A 25,631-nucleotide genomic window follows, 5' to 3' on the forward strand; every position below is an offset into this window, starting at 1 on the left:
CCAAAATGCCCCTCATCCAACCCAAAATGAATACAGCCGCCTTAAATAACACAGACCCCTAGACTAGACAAAGGAGACATTATATATATATATTTAGAGAGATATAGCACTTTGTGAAAGTGTGTTTTAACTCTGTAATTCTTTGACTCTTTGGCTGATCGGTCACAACTGTTCTGAAAGTTTTGTTCACTTTTTATGAGAAAAGAAACAATGTTTTGCATTTATTGTTAAGAAAAACGAAGTGCTTGGAACTTCACATAACTGGAACTGTGACCCTTTTCAAGCTTTTATTCTGCATCTGCTGTTTGTTGTTTATTCACTCTCTTACTTCAATCAATGTAACACCCCTCGAGTTCAGCTCTTCCCAGGATAGAAGCTGCAGGCGCAGTGATTGCTGGGCCCCTTCCAAGGAACATTAAAGCCCATGATCCCATCACATAGACATTACAGAGCTGCTCGCTGTGGGTCTCCACGCAGGAGGTGATTGGCTCTCGCAGGAGGGGATACTGCAGTCTGTGCCAGTAGTGGGGGCTTCATGGGTTCTGATTCCTCATCGCCCAGGCAACGGCAGTTGGAGGGGGGGGGAGCAGCTCAGACGAGCCCTTATTAAGCAGAGCTTTTAATTAGCAGCAGGCATTGCATGGCTCGAGAAACCTCAAGACAGGAACAGGGGGCAGCTGGGTGCAACCTGACCGCAGTCTATGGTCCACGTATTTTAGGGCTTTAACGTATAATAAACTAATAGAGCGATGCTTTGCCAGTTTTATAACATGAATAGGTTAATAGGAGATGCTCTCCAGGTCTTCAAGTCTATGAAGCTATTAATGGAATCATGATACTTTCTAGGTCTATTGAGCGGACATAACACACGGTTTTTTGTTTCTTCACACCTTCTTGGTGAAGTTTGCGGAAGACTTCAGTATCTTCAATAATCAGTACAGAAGCGGGTCTGAGGGGTGCGGAGCCAAGGAACACCATCTTCATTCAAGTCATTTAGCTTGGCTCTGTATCTCATCCTGACATTCGCAATCTGCTGTCTTTATACACCTGTCCATAGTTGGCTCCTTTTTTGGTAAAGTACCCTAAAGTAGTACAAAAGTACAGAAAAAGTTATAGCAGATATACTCTACTGAAGACTAAGTAATATAGGCTGAAGAGAAGAAGGGGTTTGTACACTTTCCATAGGGGCTTGGAAAGGAAATGGTCAATACATGTAATGGAAAAAGAAGAGGAGTTAGAAAGATGATAAAAAGACTAAAAAATGTATGGAGAAACAAGAAAATGTGACCGGGAAGAAGGTAGAGGAAAGCATGGAGAAATGGGAATGTGAAGACAGGACATGGGGCTGACCGTGACAAATGTGAGGTGTAGAGGATTAACGTTTATTCTGGACAAAAACAGACGGTAAAGAAAAGAGAGAACTAAGGAAATGGGGAAAATGGAAAGTAAAGCAATAAGACCAATACAAAATTCTATCACGTTATATGGATAAGGACTATGGTTGGTGATTAGGGCTTTTTTTAATTTCTGGCAATGTCTGTTGGCATTAATTAAAGGGTAACTAAACTTTCATAAAACTTCTGACATATCATAGTGACATGTCAGGAGATTTGATCAGTGGGGTTCTGAGCAATGAGACCCCACCGATCGTTAAATCGACGCGGCAGAAGCGCTCAGGTGAGAGCTGTGCCAATTTGTTTCTGATCGGCTCTGCTCGGCTTTCCGAGGAAAGCCGAGCGAGCGGTGTATGGGCTGAATAGAAAGTTTATGATGAAACCCACCGATCAAAACTTTTACGAAAGTATAGTTACTCTTTAAGCACTGTTCTAGTTATTTGTAAACTGTGTACACCATATAGGATGGCACTAACAAAAGATATGACACAGGGCACCATCTAACCGAAGGCCAGCCCTGGCTAATATTGTGTGCTTTATCCCAATCGAGCTGGTCTGGGTCTCCCGATCCTACACCGCTTCCAAAATGACAGATCGTATGATCACTGTGTGAAGATATTCTGCAATGCTGTATACTGTTCATTCTGAATGACTGAAAGATCAAACACAAAACTTGGTGGAGCTATGACCCCTCTATATTGTAAAAAGGTAGTACATACGGCATAACGCCACCTCTGCTCTGTAAAATGTGAGGCATTAAAAGTGTTATTTCTATTTATAGGCCACAATACATTCTCCAGATGACCATTTCTAGAATGTGTTCATCCACAAAGGAGTTAAGGAATGAGGATAATTTGAATGTTGCTGCTACATCAGTAACCTTTTCGCACACTGACTATCTCCAGGTACAGAGTCATTTCCGCTTTGTACCATAATAAATGAGCAAGAAGAACTCCTGACTGCCATTTAGGAAGCAGTAAGGGAAAAACATCTCTATGCGACTTTATTCTATTTCATAAATGTTTTCACTCAGGCAGTTACATAATAGTATGGAAAGTGTACAATTACTGCCGCAAACAGGCACGTCTATAAGAGAAAACATGGAAAACGACACTGCACCCTAAACATTCATCTCTCACATGAACAAATGACGGTCTATGGTGTGTAGTAATGTACACAGCAGGGATGAGAACAATGCTGCTGTGATAACTAATAGCATTTTATATATGTATCACCGCGGCTGGGGAGCACTTCTGCAGCAGCAATAGTATATACAAGTTATATAATGTGTATCACTCAAGATTGTGTACAGCATAGAGGGGCCCGAAAACAAAAATCTAATTGGGACCCTCTTATTGGAGATGGTGCAAACCAATAAACAGGAATGGGAAGGAGAGTCTGACACCGGTTTAGGAGAGAATGTCACCCCCTCCGTTTTTTGTTCATGTGAGGCACCTGAGGAGTACGTTCAGATTTACACCACCAGTGAGGACAAATTATGGGGGCAACCTGAGCTGGGACCCCATGGCAGTTCCAGGGAATTATCTCTATGGTGAATGCCCGTTTGGTGTCCGTTAAATATGACCACTGACCAGGCTGGCATATTGACCATTGCTTCACTGCTCTCTATGCTCACAACGCCAAAGAAATCTTCTGTTTGGAATCTGTTCCGCACCATTATGGCACGCTTGAATGGAGCTACACTTTCATATTCCTTTTTCATTTCACCTTGTTTAATGATCTGCAAAGATGTGCATCTAAAATAGGCAGTAGAATAAATGTATCTACATCACAGAGTTCTATACGCTACGGTTAAAAACCACCAATATCATTTCATGAAGTCACCCGTTAATTCTCTTATATGATCTGTATCAGCCCCTAATTGTGCGGTTGTTCCCATTATGAATGATTAAAGAAACACAAGAGCAAAAACACTAATCTAAAATACTACTTAATGACCTTAAAATGGACATCAACTGTGTTAGGGAAATGATAAACGGGCAGCATTAACTGGCTCCAAGCAGAAGCCGCTTGGATATCCTCTCCATCTTACAATGACCTCTACCCTTTCAATGTAAAGTCTCCTGCTAGCTCAAGGCTCCTGCTCATCCATTAAGAAAGTACTTTTGCCTCTCAGTATTAAAAGGCATGCAGGTTCTTTTGACTTATTTTCTTCACTCTGAACAGAGCATCCTTTGTATAACTTACACTGCAATTATCTATTATTACACTATAAATATAATGTATGTGTGTTTTGAAGCGCTATAGCACCGAGTGAGCGTTGTGAGACAGTGAGAATGTCCTTTCTATACATAACTTGCCTCCAATACACTTGCATTGCAATAGCACTTCAGCCTGAAGGCAGTAAGTCCATCGCTCACCACTAGGTGGTGCAATTGGTGCACAAAAATTAAATGGACAATTCAAAGTAACAGAAACCCAAAGTTCCCAAAATATATAAAAAAATACAACTGACAAAAATAGATCAAACAAGTGTGTATTCAATAAAATGAAAATAGACGAGACAAAACAACTGAAGTAGCTTTATAGAAAAACAGCTCAAGAGCAGTGCAGAGTAGAACCAAGTCAGGGTGGCTCCAGCACTAACCTTAGTTCGTCTAGTTGTTGCGCGTGGAGGACGATTAGACTCATGGTTCACTGTCCAAGGACCCAAAGTCTGATTAGAGTAGAAATCCATGGGATAAGTCTTCTGCCATTCTATTTCCTTAAGAGCCACACTGGCCTGAAAAAAAAAAAACCAGATATCAATTACAAGAATCCTAATCATAGAATTAACCCTCCTCATATAAAGTACATTGTTTTGATTTTCTATTAATTCTCTCAGAAGTACTGCATTACGGTTTACACTAGTCTGACATATGTTACATTGCTGACCTTTGTCTTGGTCCATTACAAATGCAGCTAGTGCTCCTATAGATATAAGGATCCCCTATGGCTGACTCTACATCGTGGGAGCTGTATCTCAGCAACAGCAAAGGTTGTAAATTTATTTTTTAACATATGATACTGATCATTCGCATACACAGTGAGAGTACATGGGCAGATATCGTCCATATATACCCACCTTTAAAACAGCTTGACGATTGGCGCTGGTTTGCTCCATTCACAAAGAGCAATGATTGTTAAGTATGGGGATGAACGATCGTTACTACGATCGTTCGTTCCCATGCATTTGCGTTCCCATGCATTTGCATCATGTCAAGAGCAGATCTCCCTGTTTACACAGAGAGATGTGCTGACGACTAGCAACCAGTTTTTGGCCGCATAAAATATGCGATCAGCCGATGAACGAGTGTTTATGGGTGACTGATGCCTCTATTAGGAATGCGTTTAACGCATATGTCGCCCATATTCTATAATGGTATATATTTAACATATACATCATAAAAGGCTTTGGAAAAACCCATGATGATACGTTTAATGTATACCATCCATACAGTGACATACGCCCCGCAAAGGCTCCCATGTTAAAAAAAAAGTATAAAGTATTTTTTTGCAGAATCCATCAGGCATCATGCACACGTCCGTATTCTGGTCCGTATTTTGCTTCAGTATTTGGAACCCAAAACCAGTAGTGGAACATAAACAGAGAAAACCTATAATAGAAAGATTTCCACCTCTTCCGTGTTTTGAACCCGCTGCTGGTTTCGGCTTCCAAATACTGAAGCAAAATACAGACCAGAATACTGACGTGTGCATGAGGCCTTAGGATGGAAAAGCATAGTCTACTATGCTATCACATCCTAAAAAAAAAGGTATATTGACGATAATAGCCCGACGGAGGCCAAAAGGACACTCTTCTGAACTCCGTTGGGCTAATGGAGCCCTATGGAAACCCTTAGCATGTACGTCGGGAGCTTTCCTGATATACACTCTATACGTTGGGCCAAAGCGTGGTGTGCACAGGGGATTAACTTTGTTCAGCTAAATGAGGGATAGTATTACAGGTTTTCTAGGACAGACAACTACTTTTCCATCAAAAAGAATTTCAAGTTACAATTTGCTATAGTTTAAACTCCCAAACGCATACTAAGAAGGGAAGTTGAAATAATTTTTATGTGGATGAAATTATTTAACTGCATATGGAATGTTTGCAAAAGTTGCAAAAGCTTCATAAATAAAAATATTAGAGGTTTTCCTGAGATATCTGGGTTATGTGGTAGTCAGCAGAGTAGCAGCTAGAGGGTCAGTATGAAAATAAGAGGTGACAGAGGGCAGCCCTGACCAGTAGTGTTAGTGATAGGAATTTTTTGGAAAGAACACCATTAATACGAACTGCAGCAGAGAAAAGGGAATAAAACCTACTTATCCAACATGGGGCCTAGGCCGATGTGATAAAGGGCATGGCAGAGAAACCTCAAATCCACCCGGTCTAATGCTTTCTAGGCATCGGTGGAAAGTAGGAAGGCCGGGATGAGGAGGAAGAGGAGGAAATATAATATATTATATTTCTAGCTCTGGTCAGTGTTGTCTTTGGCAGGCATGAAGCTGACCTGGTCCCGGTGGATGATATGTTTCAGGAACGGAGTAGAGTTGCAAGAATTTGGGTAAATAACTGAGGAAAATAACATTGAGGAGGAAAATGAGTGTAATGTGGGCATTGCGTCTGTTCGTAACCTTATTTGATTATGACAGATATGTGGGAAAGTCAGTTGGGAGGGTATGGCCCTGGGAAAGGGAGTTGAGTTAAGAAAGTGAGTAGGTAGAGTAGGATAGAAAAGTTTGACATATGACAGGGAGAGGCCATCTGGGACTGTGACCATGCCAGTCTGCAAATTTTTGAGGGCCAGTTAACAGTTCTCTTTCGGAAATGGAGGTCTCCAGTAAGGGGATAGCGTCTGTTTGAAGTTTTGGGAGTCCAGAACAGACTACTTATATCACTACTTAAAGTGTTTTCATTGTATAGAGTCATTGGAGGACAGAGAAGCGTTGAGTTATATAAAGATGAATAATAAGAGCGGAAAGTCTCTGCAATCTATAACAATAAGGTACATTTTTGACCTGAGGGGGTAGCAATTTGGAGGATGAAAGAATGGGCTCTTTGTATAGTCTTACTGGGTTTATTCCCAAATTTGTAGAAATGCCAGCAACATTTCAGCAATGAAGCCCTGACATGGAGGAGGATCAGGGACTTTAGGTTCTCTCTAAGAGGACACAATTCTTCCTTTACCACAACGTCCAAGGAGCTCACCAATTCTAGCCATTAAGGCAGAGAGTCGGGCTCTTGGCTCTTTTTTCAGACGAGTGCCCAGTTTAATGAACGTTACTCGGAAAAAGCATTTATGGGATTCTCAGAGGGTAGTGGGAGATATGTCAGGGGCAGCATTCTAAGAAAATAAGTCAGCTAGGTCGTTTTGATTCACATCCAGCATGGTAGGATCCTGCAGTAAGGTCTCGTTGAGGCACCAGCCCCAAGAACGCAATTTTGAAAAAGGGAGAGCCAGGGATAAGGACGTAATGTGAAAAAGTGATCAAGTCAATGTAGGCAAAGTGGAGGAGAGAGATGACAATGAGAGAGAAACAGACTATTCAGGAGTACATATTATGTGGATAAGAAAGTATAATCAAGGTCTGATGGATAGGAAGTGCGCCAAATATCAATGAGTTTAAATTCTTACGAAGAACATTTCGCCCTACAGAGGAGGTGTGAAGTACCGCTGGAATTGTCTTATTAAGGGTCCAGAGCCATGTTAAGGTCCCCACAAAGACCACAACACCCTCCAAAAAATCTTCAACATACCTGAGTAAACACTCCAGAAAAGAAGGTTGGTTGGAATTTGGAAAGTAATGTGTACTAAAAGTGCAGATGGAGTATGGCATTTTACCTTTCACGAAAACGTAACATCCTGGCTCATCTGAGCAACAGTCCAGGAACAACCAGGGTGCATCTCGGGAGATCAGGATCAAGACACCCTAGGTTTTGGAATCAGCAGCACAGCTATGATAGATTCCGGGAACCTCCTATTGTAAAGATTAGGTATCACTACGAAAATGTGTCTCCTGCAAAAAGCCACCAAAAGCTTGCATTGTGCAGAGGAAGCGAAGCAAGGAGGATCGTTTTTCGGAAAGGTTAAGTCCCTGAACATTTACCAACACAATGTTGATTGAGTCCATGCGTGCACTGAAGAGAGGGAGGAAAGGGGAAGAATGACAAAAAAATAAAAAATTGGGGGGGGGGGGGGGGGGGGGGAGGGGTGGAGGTTAAAGAAGAGACAGTGGAGAAAGGAGAGGAAATTTGTTAGGGTAGCACCCTAAAGAGGATAGCGGACAGGTATAACACCTATAACAGGAGGCATTCTGCAAACAGACAAGCAAAAGAGCAGAATGCTAAAGCAGAACGTGGAGCTCCCGGCCAGGACAAGTGGCAAATAAGATCATCAGGAATTACAAAAAAGAACAGGGACTGAGCTATGTTTTGTCAAGAAAATTGGACAGAAAAAAGGGAACGAAGGGAGAATGAGGAGGGAAAAACTCCATGACTTGGGAGAAAGGTTTACAATATGATGGAATCTATGAGAGGGAGGGATGATGTTTTACTTTCATCAAGCCTGGGTAAGGGAAGACAGTTCCAAGGGTAAAAATTAGGGGAGGGGCAGGAAACCTGCATAGTAGGCATGTGTCCCAAGGACAACTGAGAGTAAACGGTGAGAGTCAGATAATCGCATTTAAAGGATGCTACAGACATATTAAACCAAAAAGGGAATAGGAATGACTATGAAACACCATAAATTACAAAAATTACAAAATGTATTAAATGTAAATGCAATAATACATACAATATAAAGTATGTCAAAAATCCATATAGACAAAGACAAACAACCTCATGTGGCCAGATGACACCAAGAAAGGCCAAAGATACAGAGAACAGACAGAAGCCTACAGACAGAGACAGAAAAAATAAACTCTTGCATGATCAAAGTCCCCATGGGGGGGGGGGGGGGGGAGAGCAGATACCTGCACTGAATCAGGGAATGAATAAGGGGCGGAGGGAATCCCATGGTAAAGAAACAACACCTGCAATAAAATGTCAGCATAATACTTATAGGCAGAGTTTAGATATTATAAGAGAGTTGGAATGAAAGTCCATGACCGCCCAGAAAACGTCTCACAGTCCAGGAGAGTCTACACACAAGGGGTCACCCAGGGGGCTCAGGAGTATAGGTGCCTCTAAGGCTGGGTTCACACGACAATGTTACGTCCGTAATGGACGGAACGTATTTCGGCCGGAAGTCCCGGTCCGAACACACTGCAGGGAGCTGGGCTCCTAGCATCATAGTTATGTACGACGCTAGGAGTTCCTGCCTCTCCGTGGAACTACAGCCCCGTACTGAAAACATGATTACAGTACAGGACAGTTGTCCGGCAGTGAGGCAGGGACTCCTAGCATCGTACATAACTATGATGCTAGGAGCCCGGCTCCCTGCAGTGTGTTCGGTCCGGGACTTCCGGCCGAAATACGTTCCGTCCATTACGGACGTAACATGGTCGTGTAAACCCAGCCTAAGTGTTAAAAAACAAATTAAGGAACAGGTTTCCCATAGAGGGTCACAGCAAACAAAAACAACGTTTGGTAATAGTGTACATGCATAGGGGGCTTAAAGGCTATATAAACATTTGAATGGCATTTTTTTTTTATTAAAAAGGTCAGTCAGTGTGATTAGTGCCATTTTATAAATAGTTTTTATTAAAAATCCTTTTTACTTTTTGAGTCACAGCTGCTCTGTATTCTCCCATTGATTACAAAGGGTTTTTTTTCAGGAGGAAAATGCTTCAAGATAGAGCATGTCGCTTCTTTTTCTGCTCGAATAAAAGGAATGTCTCCATCTCCCATTGAAATCAATGGGAGGCAGTTTCAGCCTTTTTTTGCCAAGGTTTCCGCGTCAAACACCGCAGCAAAAAAAACCTCAGTGTGAACAGGGTCTAAGGACACACTCTTTTGACAAGAGGAATGGTAGTGTTCAGCTTTCACTTTATTCATACATTTCCAGCAGAAATAACAGAGGAGTGGCATGGGGAACACAAGCATTTTATAACAGACATGTCAGGAGAGCCAACAGATTCTCTTAGATAATAATTGCTCAAATCAATGCAAACATCAATAGGCTTTATTTAAGAGAGATTACCTCATACGGCGTAAGCAAAGGCTTGGGGAAGGCGGTCCCCCAATCTATAGAGAGTCTTGGGCAGGCAACCTGTATCCACCTGCAAGTAGAAAGAAGCCAATTTACAATTACATAATGAGAAATAACATGTTTTGAGGCCTAAGCAACTGTCTAAGGCCTCATGCACATGGCTGTGCCCATGATTACGGGCACAGCCAGCCATCCGCATTTTCAGCCCGTGCTCCCATACAAAGTATGGGAGCACGGTCCGTAAAAAGCTTCAGACATGTCCTATCTTTTGTGGTACAGTTCTATGGCCCGGAGTCCTTCCTGTAAATATAAATAGAAGTGAATGGGTCCGTAATTGCGGACCACAATTATGGTCCGCAATTACGGACAATTTTTACGGCCGTGTGCATGGGGCTAAGGATGTTACTAAGTCAAGTAGACTTGTGATGAAACAGTGTATCAGTCAGTGGCCAGAGTAAATCCAGTCAGTCTACAGAACAGGGATGGAGAGCACAGTGCTTACAGCTCCTGAGCCCTACAGTACAAAATAACTGGCTCTGAAAGGGTTAAGCTAAGTGAGATCTAAAACTAGTTAAAACCTAAGAAGACAGTGTGGCCTCTAAAAAATGGTCATGAAATATTCTGTTTATAAATTAATGCAGCATCCAGTTCAGTCCGGTGAAGGATGATGTTCCACCACATTTGTGGTTTATGATACTTTTTAATGGACTGCATTTTCTCTTAACAAGCTTTCGGGAGCTAACCTCTTCTTTTCATCAGGTCAGGGATAATAGGCATCTCATTAATGCTCTTAACTTTACCGTTCTAGTTAGATATAAACAGTTAAAGAGATTTCAATGCCGTTGTTTTTTTTTTCTTCACATCCATCTTTTCTTTTTTTACTTGAAATTTAAGAACATTTTCTTGATCTGTTCATTTCTATAATCAGTTTGCACCTTTAAAGCTTTTCGAGAGATAATGCAGTTAGTCCATTAAAGAAAAAATACAACGGCGGATGTCATCAAATCAATTCATATGTTTTCGTTTCATCTCACCAATAGAATTCCGTGTGATTTAGTAAGTTAGAAAATGTTAGATTTCTAGACAGACAAACAGATGCCTATGGTAGATAGAAAGAAAATCAGAGACAGATTAATAAATAGAAAGTCAGAGACAGAAGATGGCGAAATGGATGTATAGGCAAGGATAGACATGAGATAGATAGACAGACATGTAGCTAGTCGTAAGGATAGACACAAGATACTCTGGATGGACAGATAATTAGATAGTCAAAAAGATGATAGATAGATAGATAGATAGATAGATAGATAGATAGATAGATAGATAGACCTGTAGCTAGTCGTAAGGATAGACACAAGATACTCTGGATGGACAGATAATTAGATAGTCAAAAAGATGATAGATAGATAGATAGATAGATAGATAGATAGATAGATAGATAGATAGATAGATAGATAGATAGACAGATAGATAGGAGATAAACCACACTAAGGAAAATGCGAATTTTTTTATGTTTGGAGATGTTTTTCGATTTTTAGTGTTGTGGAAGAACTGGTGCTGGAAGAGCCATCAACACATTTCTGAAAAATGTGTCAGGAAGGTCTTGACACTTGATGCAACATCTACAATATTTTGCAGTAAGTGACATTTTCGCATCTGGAATTAACTGCTATTGTAGGTTTTCCATGAAAAGATAAAATCGGAATAGTGACATCACAATGTGTTCGTACTGTCACAGCAGCCGCGACAGAGCCTAAGGGCAAGCAAATGTGTAAACATATACTGTACAGAGTATTTACTGATATTTCAGGGGGTTATATTTGCTGTAGTAAATAAGGATCAAATGACATGATCTCACATCCCGTTGTTTTCCTATGTACTTGCCCTCAGGGAACGTGGCTGCAGTAGGAAGGTGGATTATTTAAACGTTACATGCTAAAATGTAAATTAAATTTGCTTAAATGAACCATTAAGTGCCAGGAGTTGGTTATAACATCATGTAAGTATTGAGAACACTGATCTAAGTAGCTTGCTATACATTCCATTCCTTTCTGGATATAAAGATGCATTATAAGCGGGGAAAGCTGCGTTAATGTAGTAAGTAAAATATTAATAAAACGGTATAGCTTTAAATATTTGGGTATTTCTAGTGCAAGTTGTGAAGTGGTTGCGCCCGGTTGCCAAAATGTCCTCTCGTAATTCCACCCCATGCTGAGGGCTGCGCGTGGTGAGTGTGTGTGTTTACAGCTCTGCTCTCTGTACTCACGCTTCCACCTCTGGGAACAGCTTGAGTTTATTAGGGAAGATTTCCGACAGCAGAAGCCGCACATAACGACAGCCGAGAGCCTGTAGACGTGACTCCAGGTGCTGAGAGGAGAGAGAGACCCACAGTGTGTTAGACAAAAAAAAAAAAGAGGAGAGCAATTGGGGGGTAAGGCAGCCGTCCAAAACGTATCCTTCAGTGAATAACCTTACTAATTAATTAAGTCAGGAGCTAGAGAATAACAAGATGAAATGAAACATAGAACTAGCTAGGAAATACTCAACGCTCATATGTGTGGGAATAGCTATTAATACACTCCTCAACATTTAAATTGCAACAACAAGAAGGAAAAGTTTTGGAGTTGTGGAAATCACAGGATTAATAGACATGTTAATGATATGTAAATGATAAAAAAATGGAAACAAAATATTCCAAACATCCTGATTTATTCAGTATTGAGTATGAGCGCCACGTGCAGAAATACACGCACTTACAATCCTTGACATGATATGGTTGAGGTTATTAATGGTTGTCTGAGGAATGTTATGCCACGCTGAATGCACTTGGGCACACAAATCATCAAGAGCGGATGCTGGCAGCTCCCATTGCAATTGCTGACCAATGACGTACCAGATGTGCTCGATGGGAGACAAGTCTGGAGATGTTGCAGGCCATGGTAGCACGTTTAGGCCACGCAGGTTGCTCACAGGAGCACAAGCAACATGCAGCCTGACTTTGTCCTGTTGAAAAACAGCTCTGGAACACTTTGGAGAGATGGCCGTACCACTGGTTCCACGACCAAATCAATATAACGCCGAGCTGTTAGTGTACCTGAAATGAAGACTAGAGGGGTTCAGCTACCGTACATTATGCCACCCCACACCATAATCCTTGGATTAGGACCAGTGTGACGATACCTTGTGAAGGCCTCTTCATGGCATTGCCCACGTGGTCTCCAGACCAATCTCCGGATATTATTGCGTCCTAGACAAAAGCGGGACTTATCGCTGAAGAGGATTGACCTCTATTCCAGCCTCCATTGCCGTCTTGCTGGGCACCATGATAGCCTTTGAGTGCGGTGGCGTGTGGTCAATGGAACAGCTGTAGCTGGACGTATGGCTCGTAGCCCAATGTCGTGCAAATGCCTTCTGATGGTTTGTGTCGACACTGGTTGCCGCCCTAGGCTTCGGATGTGATATCCAATTTCACTTGCAGTACAGAATGGATCACTATGCGCCATGCTTCCAATCAGATGATCCATCTGTGCAGAGGTTCGCGTCTGCGCACCTCTTTCTATTATTCCCGTTTGTTGTTGTTCCGGGTCGCGGCTTCCAACTTCCGGGTCACGCAACGTTGAACAGTGCGGACATCTTGGCCTAGACATGTATCGATCAGCCAAAGTGATAAACTAAGGTCTGTTAGTTCAAGGATTCTGTCCCTCTCAGTTTGTGACAAGTGGCGATAACTGGCTTGTCGACAAACAGGAGACACCGCACAATCATTCCACACCGCTTGATCAAATTTTTGAGGTTTTATGTGGCTAAAAAACTTTGCTCTTAATCTGGCTTTTATGCCCCGACCACATGTCACAGATTGGAGCTGGGTTCTTGAAAATGTGATCATTTGCAGATCTTAGCGACCCCTGCTACTTCCTCGATTTGCACAACCTTACAGCTTGCCCTTCTTGGTGTTACAGTTTCAATGTTGAGGAGTGTATTATACATATATTAATGGAAGATACATACGAGCAAGTGTATGTGGTGAAACACATATTTATACAAACAAAAAACACAAGATTTGTATACAACAGTGATTCCCAACTGGGGTTCCTTGGTTTCTGGTCAGGGGTTCCCCCGAAGGCAGCAGAAAGTTGTGTCAGCTTTAAGGTAGGGATGGCACACTGATTTGAGCCTACCCTAAGATACTTGGCATGGGTGCAGGCTTAGCAAGCAGCAAATCATGGCCAATATATGAAATTCTATACAGTATGTTTTTTTGAGGGAAGAATGTCAATAGGGGTTTCCTGGGAGTGCAAACATTTTTCTGGGGTTCCCCCATGGTAATACGATTGGGAATGACTTGTATACAGATTATTGTGTTAATATAATATTACAATAAAAAATAATTTCTAACTACATAAAGTATTAGTCCTAAAAGGGGTTGTCTAGATTTGGGGCTGTTTTTTTATACTTATGTGTATAAAATATGTAAAAAGTATATGATCGTTGTGGGTCCAACACCCAGACCAGGATCAGCTCTTCCGGCTGCCTCTGGGCGCCGAATGCTATGCAGTGGTCGTGCTGGAAGCAGATGGCTCCAACAACTGTATAGTGGAAACCACAATGAAACCCTGACAGACCCCATTACAAATCAATAGGATCCATCAGGATTCAATTAAAATGAATCTATCCCTGTCCTGGCTCTGTTCAGAATGGACACCATGACGGTTGAGTAAACAAAGCCTTAAAAACTGTTTTAAGGGGATATTGACTGTTACTAAACAGTACATATTTATAAATACTTTATTTACCAAAACCTCCAATGAGTTTGGGATTTATAGTAGATACAAACATTGCAATATAGAGCCGTATGCATCCAAACGGACAGATATTCGATACACACAACTTCATCATACAGCTTTTTTTTTTTACAAGGAAATGGGACAGTAATGGATGAATATTGATACATATGAGGTTAAGAGGTATTGATACAGACTATGGAAATTCTAAACAGAGATAAACTTGGACAGAAAGACAGAAAGCTTGAAGCCATCTGTTTATATTGTACAGAACAGGAACCCAAACATGTACACAATGTCAAACACTTTATTATATTCCTCGTTTATGCCAACTAAGAGATATGGGTAAAAAATGCAGCCAATGAAGTACAGATATAGAAAAGCTTAACTCAATAAAGATACGGTATCGAAACACTCAGCCATTTATTTTACAATAAAAGAAGTTGATGTCCGCAGCGCCGCATACTTCATATTTTTCAGTGTTATTGGCTTTACAAGCTGCGGAGTTGCAAGCCAACTGTCCGCCACTGGAAAGGAGCAGCAGCTCACCAACAACTTACAAACGATATTACCAGTGTTGTGCCTACTTAAGCACAACACCACAAGGTGAGCACACACCTTATGCCCACCTGTCTCTCACCCTATAGCAGAATGTCTACACTATGAGGCGCCATTTTTTTTTTTGTTTCTTTTTTAGTACTTGCTTACAGGAGCTTACATGCAAACAGCCAGTCAGCAACCACTACCTCTTCCTGGGTAGCCATGAGACACGTTAAAGGTGCCCATGAACCGCGTGCAAACACCTATTTATATGCAAACTCTGAACAATAATAATAATTACAAAAATGCTAATCTAAAGTGTATCCCCTTGAATGCAAAATTAAAAAAAGAAAGAAAATGTAAAACATATATACCGAGAGTAGATCAATAATATTAATAGATTTGTTGCCAGGTCGAAAATAATGCAAGTTATGTCTATTGAGCACAACACAGACGCCCATCATATTGGCGATATAAGCACATGTTGCCTTGGGCACACATGCAATGCGCCGCAGCACTAAAGTCAATCAGGCACCATTACGGTCTTTGTACACTGCTGTGATTGTGGCGCTCAGTAAATTATTCTAATGACGTGGCCATGAAAAGCTTAATTTCAAGCACGAAGAAAAAGCAATAGGCCTGTGACCCAGGCACACAATTTGTCCTCTCACAGTTGTTTTGCATAATTGTAGTGGGAAATAATTTGATTTTTGTCTGGAAAGAAATGGTATTTTAGCCCATTTTTTATTTCGTTTTCCCGTCAATCCCCTGACAGACATTCATTCACCTTGTGTTAGTGTCGCCTGAGCTCATTTGAGCCTCTGGTGCTAATGTTATTAAGGGTTCATAGCCGGTAGCATACAATACAGCAGATCTCACCAGCTTGTAAAGAGTTAATATAGATATATCTTTATATTACTATGACTTTATACACATCAGTCTGTTTGACAAGAAAGCATTTTATTAGAAAATGTACTTCTACCGTCTACCTGGGATGCGGGACAGGGTGAGGATGACAGATTATTTCTTACACAATGACTCCCTGTCAAACACCCCTCCTGTGTGAGACGCAGCCCGAGACCCTGTCTTGATTCCCAGACTGGAAGTTAATTAAGCCCCTCTGTTTTCCACACGGGATGGGAGTGGATGGATAAATAACCAACAATAACCATTCCAAGTTCATTTAATGAGAAGTGCAAATAATAATTGCGGCTCTGTAATTGCAGCCAATAGATTAATGAGGCCTGTCCTTGTTACACAGGATAGACAGAGGAATACTCATTAGCAGGAACGTGGCAGGGTGCTGCTGGGAGCGAAAACAAAAGACCCTGGCAAAACACACAGACCTAATCATATTCCCTATACAGAGGCACAGCTATTCCCCCTACCACCGTCCACCCCCACCAACCTCCACAAAAACAATACATATACCCTCATCAGCTCTTACGCAGATTACAGTCCGAACCCTCTCTGCCAATACCCCACACAATTGTACTGAACACCTCTCAAGCTTATCTTTTCATCACAAACCTCGCCACTCACATAATATACCCCCCCTCATCCACACATGGTCCTCGTACAAAACCCACAGCACGCATAGTATGACACCAACACAATGACACCTTCTACCCTCTGCTGCTTGGTATCTCACAGAACACCCAATAATCTCCGGCACTAATAGAGGCATCATGCCGTGCAAAGATTAATTAAAATGGGCACATGTGTCCAGTTTAATGATCTGCATGGGGGACTGGTGAAGGAAAGGACAAAATGACCCACCATTCTTGATTTGCAAAGGAAAAATGTAAATGAGAATAAAAAAATAATTTCGTTGCGAAGGTTAACAGGGACTAAAAATGTATCTTTCTGGAGGAGGGGAGGTGAATTAATGGAAGCAGATTATGTTCATGTTGAGAGAAAGAGGAGGAGAGGGTACACAAGTGATGATCTGTGTTTCAAGAATTTTTTAACCGTTACACGGTCAGAGGTTTGCAATACGATGATATAATTTGTTCTGACAGAGAAAGGGTTACAAATAGTATTTTAAGAAATCACTTTTTCCTCAAACTTCAGTCATCATCACATACTTCAGTGTCAAAGCCTCTAGCGATTTTTAATTAATGAGAAACCGTATTAAAAAATATGAATACTGAGCCTCTTAAAGAGGTAGGGACAGGTGTGTGCATAATAAATGAAGAGGAAAGACATAATTGTTTAATAGCAGGAGCTAGGAAAGTGCTTACCTCAAGTATTTTGGGAGATCCTTGACGCCCAAGAGTACCAAGAATAAGACCCCATGTTTTAGCTCCAGCAGCAGATGAAATGGCATCACCTCTATTTTTTAGCATGGTGCTGTGATCGTAATACTCCCGTGAGAAAACCTTACTGTATGGATCATACCTATGTACAGAAATAAAGAGATAAAACCATCGTATATGGATCATACCGTCAGTGCCTTGCGAATGTATTTACCCCTTGGCGTTTTTCCTGTTTTGTTGCGTTACAATCTTGAACTAAAATGGATTTTTTAGGGGTTTGTGCGATTTGATTTACCCAACATGCCTAACACTTTGAAGGTGACAAAAATACTTTTGACTATGACACAAAAACCAGAGAACTTTAATGCTTCTAAGGATTCACCCCCTGAAAGTCAATACTTTGTGGAGTCGCTTTTTACTGCAATCACAGATACAAGTCTCTTGGGGAACGTCTCTATTAGCTGAGTACATCTAGACACAGGTTTTTTTTTTTTTTTCTATTCTTCCAGGCAAAACGACTCCAACTCCCTCAAGTTAGATGGGTTGTGTTGGTGTACAGCAGTCTTAAAGTCATGCCACAGATTCTCAATTGGATTGAGGTCTGGCCTTTGACTAAGCCATTCCAAGACATTTACATGTTTCCCCTTAAACCTCTCCAGTGTTACTTTAGCAGTAGGTTGAGGGTCATTGTCCGCCTGGAAGGTGAACCTCCGGAGATCCCAGTCTCAAATCTCTGTCAGACTGAAACAAGTTGCCCTGTATTTACTGCCATCATCTATCCTTCAATCCTGACCAGTTTTCCAGTTGCTTCAGATGAAAAATGTCCCCATAGCTTGACACTGCCAATACCACGCTTCAGTTTGGCAATGGTATTCTTGGTGTGATAGGATATGTTGGGTTTTCACCACGCTTCGTTTCCCATGATGGCCAAAAAAAATAAATTTTAGTTTCATCTGACAAGGGAACCTTCTTCTATGTGTTTGGGGAGTCTACCATGTGCTGTTTGGCAAACCCAAAACATGTTTTCTTATGTTTTTCTTTAAGTAATGGCTTTTTTTCCGGTCACTCGTCCATAAAGACTTAGTCTGTGAAGTGTACGATTTATAGTGGACCTATAGAAAGATGCTTCCAACTCCTTCAGTGTTATCGGTGGTGTCTTTGTTGAATCTCTGATAAATGCCCTTCTTGCCCGGTCTGTTAGTTTTGTTGGACGGCTTTCTCTGGTCAGGTTTGTAGTTGTGCCATATTCTTTCCTTTTTGTAATAATGGATTTAATGGGGCTCTGTGGGATGTTCAACGTTTGGGATATCCCTGTTCTATACTTCCCCACACCTTTGTCTCTGACCTGTTTGGAGAGCTTCTTGGTCTTCATGTTTCTTGCTTAGTGGCGGTGTAGACTCAGGGGTCTTTAAGCCTTTTGTATTTATACTGTCATCATGTAACAGATTATGTGACACTTTCATTGCACACATGGGGACCTTAATCAACTAATGATGTGACTTCTGAAGGTCATTTTTTTGACCAGACATTATTTAGACGTTTCATAGCAAAGGAGATGAATACATACGAACCCACAACTTTTCAGTTTTTCATTTCACTGTAACGATTTCACTGTAACAGTTTGGACTATTTTGTCAGGTCTTTTACATAAATTCACAGTTAAAATCCATTTTAACTCCAGGTTGTAATGCAACAAAGAAGGAGAAACACCAAAGGTGGTGAAAACTTTTGTAATGCACTGTATGTATATGCAAAGACATAAAACCTTAGCACATGCAGTCTATATGGATCATACACCCAGATTCGAATATTCGAGCCGTCATGTTAAAAATCTTTTATCTCTAGTAAGTATTAGTCATTAATGAGATTTTCTTGTTTAGATGGATTTAATAGAGGGTAAGTCTTCCATCCATTCACCTAAGCTACAAAGAGCGTCTCTTTCTCTGGAGGACCTGGCTTGTCCATACATTTTATGCAGACTGTTCATTTCCCTTTCAGTTATCATCTTGCCTGGCAATATAAGGTGATTGAATCCGCAGCTCACTATCAGGGGACCTATTTTTTTTTATAAAATAAATAATTTAAAATAATCCATAAATAATTTGATGTTGATTGTCCAGTGCTGGTGAACTGCAGTCCAGATGGGCTATTGGGGCAGATCAGTATGTGCTAGCTGACAATCACTAGTACAGCGGGTGGCACTGCCACGTCTCCGCAAGTTGAGGAGATTCTGCTTTGTCATCTCCTCTCTTTGAAATAATCTAGAACACGTTTGGGCCAATGCTTAGCGAACAGCGCCTGTGGAACAATGGCTATTTTTTTTTAGGCCCTACATCCGTTTACATACACACATATATAGTGATCTAACAGAGGATATGAAATAACTGATCTGTAGTTATAGCGTGTCTTATAGCCCATTCACATTCTATGATTTATTCTGAATTCTGCGGACAGACAGGCCCTTACAAGGGTATTCCCACCGTAAACATTAATAGCATATCCACTGCTTATAACATTAATGTCTGTTAGATGCGAGTCTACAGTCTTTTTCTACATCAGACTAGCATACACTGTGTTTGGTAACAATACATCTCTCAGTGCAAACCAGAAGGACATGCTATGTAAAAAGACAGGGACAATTCTGAATTCGGCTTTGGTTTGCAATGGCCTGAAAATCATGCCCTAACTCAATATCAGTTTTACATTACATGTAGATAGTATGTAGAGATACATTGTAAACTTATGCTACAGACAAGAACCATGGTTTATGCCTGCCATTAAGTTCACGCTCAGTTATTCAGTCTACTTTCTATTAGAAGAATTACAACAAAACAAGAAAACACCAAGCGTAAACTTTAGTCCTTTTAGCCGGATCCTCAAATTTTAGAACACCCCACCTTCTAGCACGACTCCTGAAAACTAAGCCTTAAAAATCATGACTTATGGATGACCCCGATTCTGAGCACTAGGCCCAATTTCTCAGCACTCATCCCTCCATTAACATGGGTGTTGATCCAAGTTTCTGAACACATTTTAAATGAATCTAAGGCTTTTACACACAAGACTTAATCTAGATTTGCGAATATCCATGTGCTTAGTTCCAGTCCAAACTAAGTGTTCTTTACTTGAGCCCCAGATTAACAATGCCTTCGATATTCCAAATGCAAATCCATCTTTAGTATAATCTGAATAGAAACAGGGTTCAGACCAAGTCATTTTTGGAACATCAACCCAAATGTCAACTAGTCAAACTCCCTGTATGTACGATATACAGAACTCAGCGCACATCCTATTCATGGAGGGTCCACACTGACTGTAAAATCTCTACAGCAACTTCTAAAAAGACATTTATTAAGAAATGCACCGTATTTAACAAGTCTGGTGTATAATGCTTTAAACCCTGGGAATGATCATGAAACCAGCCCTGCTCAGCATGAACATCATTTATTGAGGATAAAATGTAGAATATTTAAACCGTATCTCAGACAGTGATTTTGGAAGTAGGAGCAAAGGAAATAAACAGATGTATCTGCAGCCGAATATCATCAAGGGCAAGAAATACACAAAAGTGAGAAAAAATATATTCAACCTGCTATTGTTAAGGTGATAAATAATATTTAAATTATAGTTACAAGAAACCTGCAAAACACAACCACAAGAATACATTTTCATTGTTATATCCATCACATTTGGACATGTTAAAAAAGGCATTTATTGCATTACAAAGTCAGTGCTATTCCTAGACCATACGTACAAATGGAACAATAGTATGTTTAGTATCTAACCTACAAAGGTTGCAGAAATGAACCCTGCACTTGTATATGGATCTCAAATGAAGTCCCTTCTTATTCTGCAGGTCTATGAGGATGCCAGCTTGGCTTGCATGTCATAATCTTGAGTCTTTATCTAAAACGGCACTATTTTAATCTTTGCATCAAAGCTTTATCTAACAAGAATATAGTTCATCAAATGCAGAATACAACTGCTACAGAAAATATGAGAACCACAGCACCGAACTAACCATTATATAAATGACACTCAAGTTTGTTTGATGCATATTCGGATCTAGGTAGACAACCTTACCTAAAGGTTAAGTCTTTTAAGTGGGTTGTCTCATGAAAACAACCCCTTTCCATATGCCCTGTAGACGTCATAGTGGGGGCTGTCACCTGCTCAAGACCACCCTCAATGAACCGGAGAGGAAAGTCGCTCACAAACAGTGACTCTCACTCTGGTGGACCCACTCGGTCCACATATTACTTGGTTGACCATTCATTTGAATGACCAGCATGTAATACTCTGGCCCGACGCCGCTTTCCCCTTCAATTTTAAATGGGGTTGTCTTTATGAGAAAGCATCTTTAATGTGAATCTACTGATATCAACAAAAACATCTGTTCTTTCTCATACCTTCCACGTGTTTCCTAAATAAAAGAATATTTTGGTCTAACACAAATTCATCTCTCATCTTATAGTAATTTCCAAAAGATCTTCATTCTACTACGTAAAACCGAAGTAAACAACTGGGATTCACCATCTGTGGGGCCACGTAGGATTAGCATCTTATGCTGGATACCTGTTACTTGGTTGATTTTCACCTAACCATAGTGGCACCTTTAATCCGTATGGATATCAGTAGAACAGTAAAAGAACATATAATAAACTAACCATAATACAATTACCTGAAAGCTTTAGTGTCTGGGTTGGCGATCATTACTGACTCCAGGTGAAAGCGACCATCGCCCAGATACCTACAAACAAAAGACATTAAAATTATAAAATGACAGATTATTTAGACACATCTGAACAGTGAAAGCTTTTGGAGACCACTCACTGGACTGTATTATCACCAGTAGGACATTATATGTAAAGTGGTTATTATTCAGATATTTCAGATGTCAGATCAGAACTACCAGTATGTTTAGTACCAGATATGAAGAAATAGATCACAGACATTGAACATGGGATGATTATGGGTGAAGCACTGGTCTGAGCATAAGCAAAACCACTGGCTTGTGAATTGTTCTAGAGCAACAGATGTTAACATATTCATAGGTTGAACCAGAAGCCAAAAAACTAAATGAACGTAGTATGTCTGTGCTAGTAAACGAATACTGGATACTGTAGTTAAGCGTATGGTTGTTAGAATCGTACAGTGAAACATATGAGCAATAGTCACATAACCGATCATCAAAAAAATCACATCTTAGCCTTTCAAAGTACAGTAATACTGTATATTGATGGCCCATCCTAGTCATCTGATCAGCACCCCGGCTGATCAGATGAACGAAGGAGCTGCATCACTACAGCAAGCACTGCATGCCCTTCATTGTCTAATGAGGAACATCAATATACATTTGGTTGTGGCTGTGCATAGTACTGCAGCCAAGTCCCATTCACTTGACTAGAATTGGGCAACAGTACCAGGCACAGCCACAACCAAATTTGTGGCGCTGTGACTGGGTACACAATAAAGGGGACACAAGGAGCTCCAGTGGCCCCTTCATTTATCGGACCGGCAGGGTTGCCGAAAGTTGGATCCACACTGATCAGAAATGAATGCCCGATCATATGGATAGCAGATCAATACTAGTTCCGGAAAACCCCTTTAGAATCTGGTCACAATAAATTTATAATGTGTACACAATAATTAAAAAACAAAATACAGTAAATATCTTTTAATCTGGCATCAATGGCTCCAGATAGCTTCCAGATTCTCAAAAATTCTGGATTATTAAATCGTTTAAAAAAAATAAATCACTAAAAAATTATAAGGTTAGAAAATCTCAAGGATTGTATTGTGTATGGCGGCATCCAGACTTTTCCCCGACGACAGATGTCGGGTGAGAAAAGGGTAGGGCATGTTGAATTTTAACGTGCCTGATCCTTTTTCTTATTAGTAGATAAGCGATGCCAGAGGAATCTGGTAGAGGCTTTCTCCCTATTGGAAACACATGATCGTCCCGCCGACATTCTATATAAAGTGTATGGCCGGCTTTAATCTTCTGCTTCAGTTCTTGGGAAATTATCAGATGTTGGATTAAAGGAATTTCAGTGTGCTAACAAGTGTTTTTTTTAATATTAATATTTAACCTTGCTATAAGCATACTTTCTTACAGTCCTGGATTGTTCAGGAATCTTGAAAAATGGGGGAGAGCCTGCATGCACCACTAGGGGGAGCTTGTATTTATATTGCCCCCATTTACTTCAATGAGCGCTATATAAATATGTATGTAGTAAGCTCCCCCTTGTGGCTGTTGCAAGCATCCAGAATTTTGTCATTTAATTATATGAATTTTAAAAGGGTAATGGCTCTGTAAATAGAGGCATTTTAGATGTCATTATGAGGGTTTTGCCTGTATTTGTGGGTGGGGTATTCATACCTGGCCTATATAGCTATGTGGATCATAGATTATCTCTTAGTCAACTTAAATTCATATACAGTGTTTACCATACATTCTGTAAGTTTAGATCACTCCTCACCTAAGAAACATACCAGAAGTTCTTATAAGATAATATTTTTGAACCCAACAAACTTCAGTCATGGCCTCCTGTAGTGTTCTTTATTCCTGTGACTGGCAGGAAACCTCATACAATCCTACTATGGGTGTGAACGTTCTAAAATTAATATGTGGAAATATCTCAAGTTCCTTTTTCATGGAGAACAGTTTTCACTCAATGGAGAAGGGCTGCGGTTAATCCCACTCTCTCTGTTCTGTGTGCAGGAAAGATCACGGAGCACTAATAAGTGTTGAATTGAGGTAGACGGGTATAATACAGGATTAAGGATCAGATGCTGATCTTCCTTCCCTTAAGCATCCTTGGATAGACAATGTCAGAAATAATGAGGTATTCCTGTAGCCTCTTCACTAAAACTATTTCTCCCTTCTAATAATGAGCTCTGTTACAAGCGTCACCTTGACTGGCCTCTGTATAAACTCCAATGTCCTCTCTACGTTGAGCACATACATAGTATCCATGTCCTGTCATCCTTGGACAAGCAATCATTTCATCTTCCTTAAAGGGCTTGTCTATTTTAGAAAACTCATTTTCATATATCATATTAGGGAATTCTGAGTTAATAGAGGGGGGTCCACTGTTAAGGATTCCCATCTCTTGTCCAGAGAGCCGTTACGAAGAGGGTATCTTGCTCTTACATAATCAGTCCATTTATTTAAATGGGCACTGTGTAATGCTTAATTTCCCCTGTGTTGGCACTGTAGAGAAATTGAAAACTTAAGGTGGCTATACAGATTAGATGTATGTCGGCCAAAGCCGCCGATTTTGGCAGGACTGCCCGACCATCTAATGTGTATGGCGGTGTCCTAACTTCCAACATACCCGATCCTTTTGTTTGGAAGGAGATAAGCCGCTGCCAGAGAAGTCTGGCAACGGCTTTATTCCTTCTCACTGTTGATTATGGGAAGGTTGGAAGGCATAGCGGTCGGCTGAACTAGCGTCTGAAATGTAGGAGAACACTAGGAACACTTCAGAAATCATAATAATTATGATTTATTACCTAAGGTTTATATGCCAACATATTTTGGAATGTAGGGAAATACCGAAATACCTGGAAAAAATGCAATCCAATCCAGTATGCAAACTCTGGTTATAAGGCAACAGTGATAACCACTAGTACTTCATATTACATAGGGAGCTATAAATGTAGTGTAGATATGTCTCTATGATTACATTTCAGCAATATTTTATACATGACTAGCAAAGTTACTCGGCTTCGCATGGGTCTATTTGTTTGTTGTTTGTGTGTGTGGTTAAAAACGTTGTTTCCTACTGATATAAAGCCAAGGCTCGTCTTGTCTCGCTGGGACTGCAGTTGTGCCTTAGTCTGCTGGAGAGTTTTAGCAGCTCGCCGTTGGCTGTGATGTATCTGGTCAGCCTGGAGACGGGCTTGGGTCTGCTGAGATTTTTCAGCAACTCAGGCAGCAGCCATGCACTTTGCTGCAGGAGTCTTTCGTCTAAGTCCAGGGTTATTTTTTTGGAGGCATGACTGGTCTGAAAGGGGTTCAATTTATGAGAATGCTGAAATCCAGTATAGGCACAGTGCAGAATAGGTACAGTCCCGTTCACAGTGAGTAAAGAAAGATGGCTGGATTGTTATGAAAACCCAGTGTAAAACAAAAATGACTGTAGCTGTGTGCATGGTCTGTGATTATGGGACGGACGGCCCGAGGAGTGTCATCCGTGGGCTGTCTGCAATCATGGACCGTGCACACACAAGAGTGCATATAATGAGCCCGGACCACAAATGCAGCTCGTAAAACAATACATCCTATTCTTTTTGCGCTCCGGGCAATGGAAACCACAGTCGTGTGCATTGGGCTGTAGGTTATAATGTGGCCTGTACTATCCGCAATGCGGACCCAAATGCACGGTCGTGTGCATGGGGCCTTAAAATGCAGAACCTATTCTATTGGCTAATATGGTCATGGGATGTGATATGGAGGAGGACCCTTGATGTCGAAGTCAGCGGTGCCATATTTGCTTT

General features: G+C 40.8%; 1 protein-coding gene across 1 annotated transcript in view; it reads right to left on the reverse strand.

Annotated features, from left to right (window-relative positions):
* Positions 1-273: 273 nt before the first annotated feature.
* Positions 274-25,631, reverse strand: part of DPH1 (diphthamide biosynthesis 1) — a 219,420-nt gene continuing 194,062 nt past the window's right edge. Inside the window, exons 7-12 of the mRNA XM_075850805.1 lie at positions 21,808-21,876; positions 17,112-17,268; positions 11,814-11,914; positions 9,539-9,617; positions 4,003-4,137; positions 274-1,082 (exon numbers count right to left, since the gene is read on the reverse strand). Of these exons, the coding sequence (XP_075706920.1) occupies positions 990-1,082; positions 4,003-4,137; positions 9,539-9,617; positions 11,814-11,914; positions 17,112-17,268; positions 21,808-21,876 (634 nt within the window). The 3' untranslated portion in view covers positions 274-989. The remainder of the gene's footprint in view (positions 1,083-4,002; positions 4,138-9,538; positions 9,618-11,813; positions 11,915-17,111; positions 17,269-21,807; positions 21,877-25,631) is intronic.

This window comes from Rhinoderma darwinii, chromosome 2 (genome assembly GCF_050947455.1).
Source record: "Rhinoderma darwinii isolate aRhiDar2 chromosome 2, aRhiDar2.hap1, whole genome shotgun sequence".
NCBI classification, from domain to species: Eukaryota; Metazoa; Chordata; class Amphibia; order Anura; family Rhinodermatidae; genus Rhinoderma; species Rhinoderma darwinii.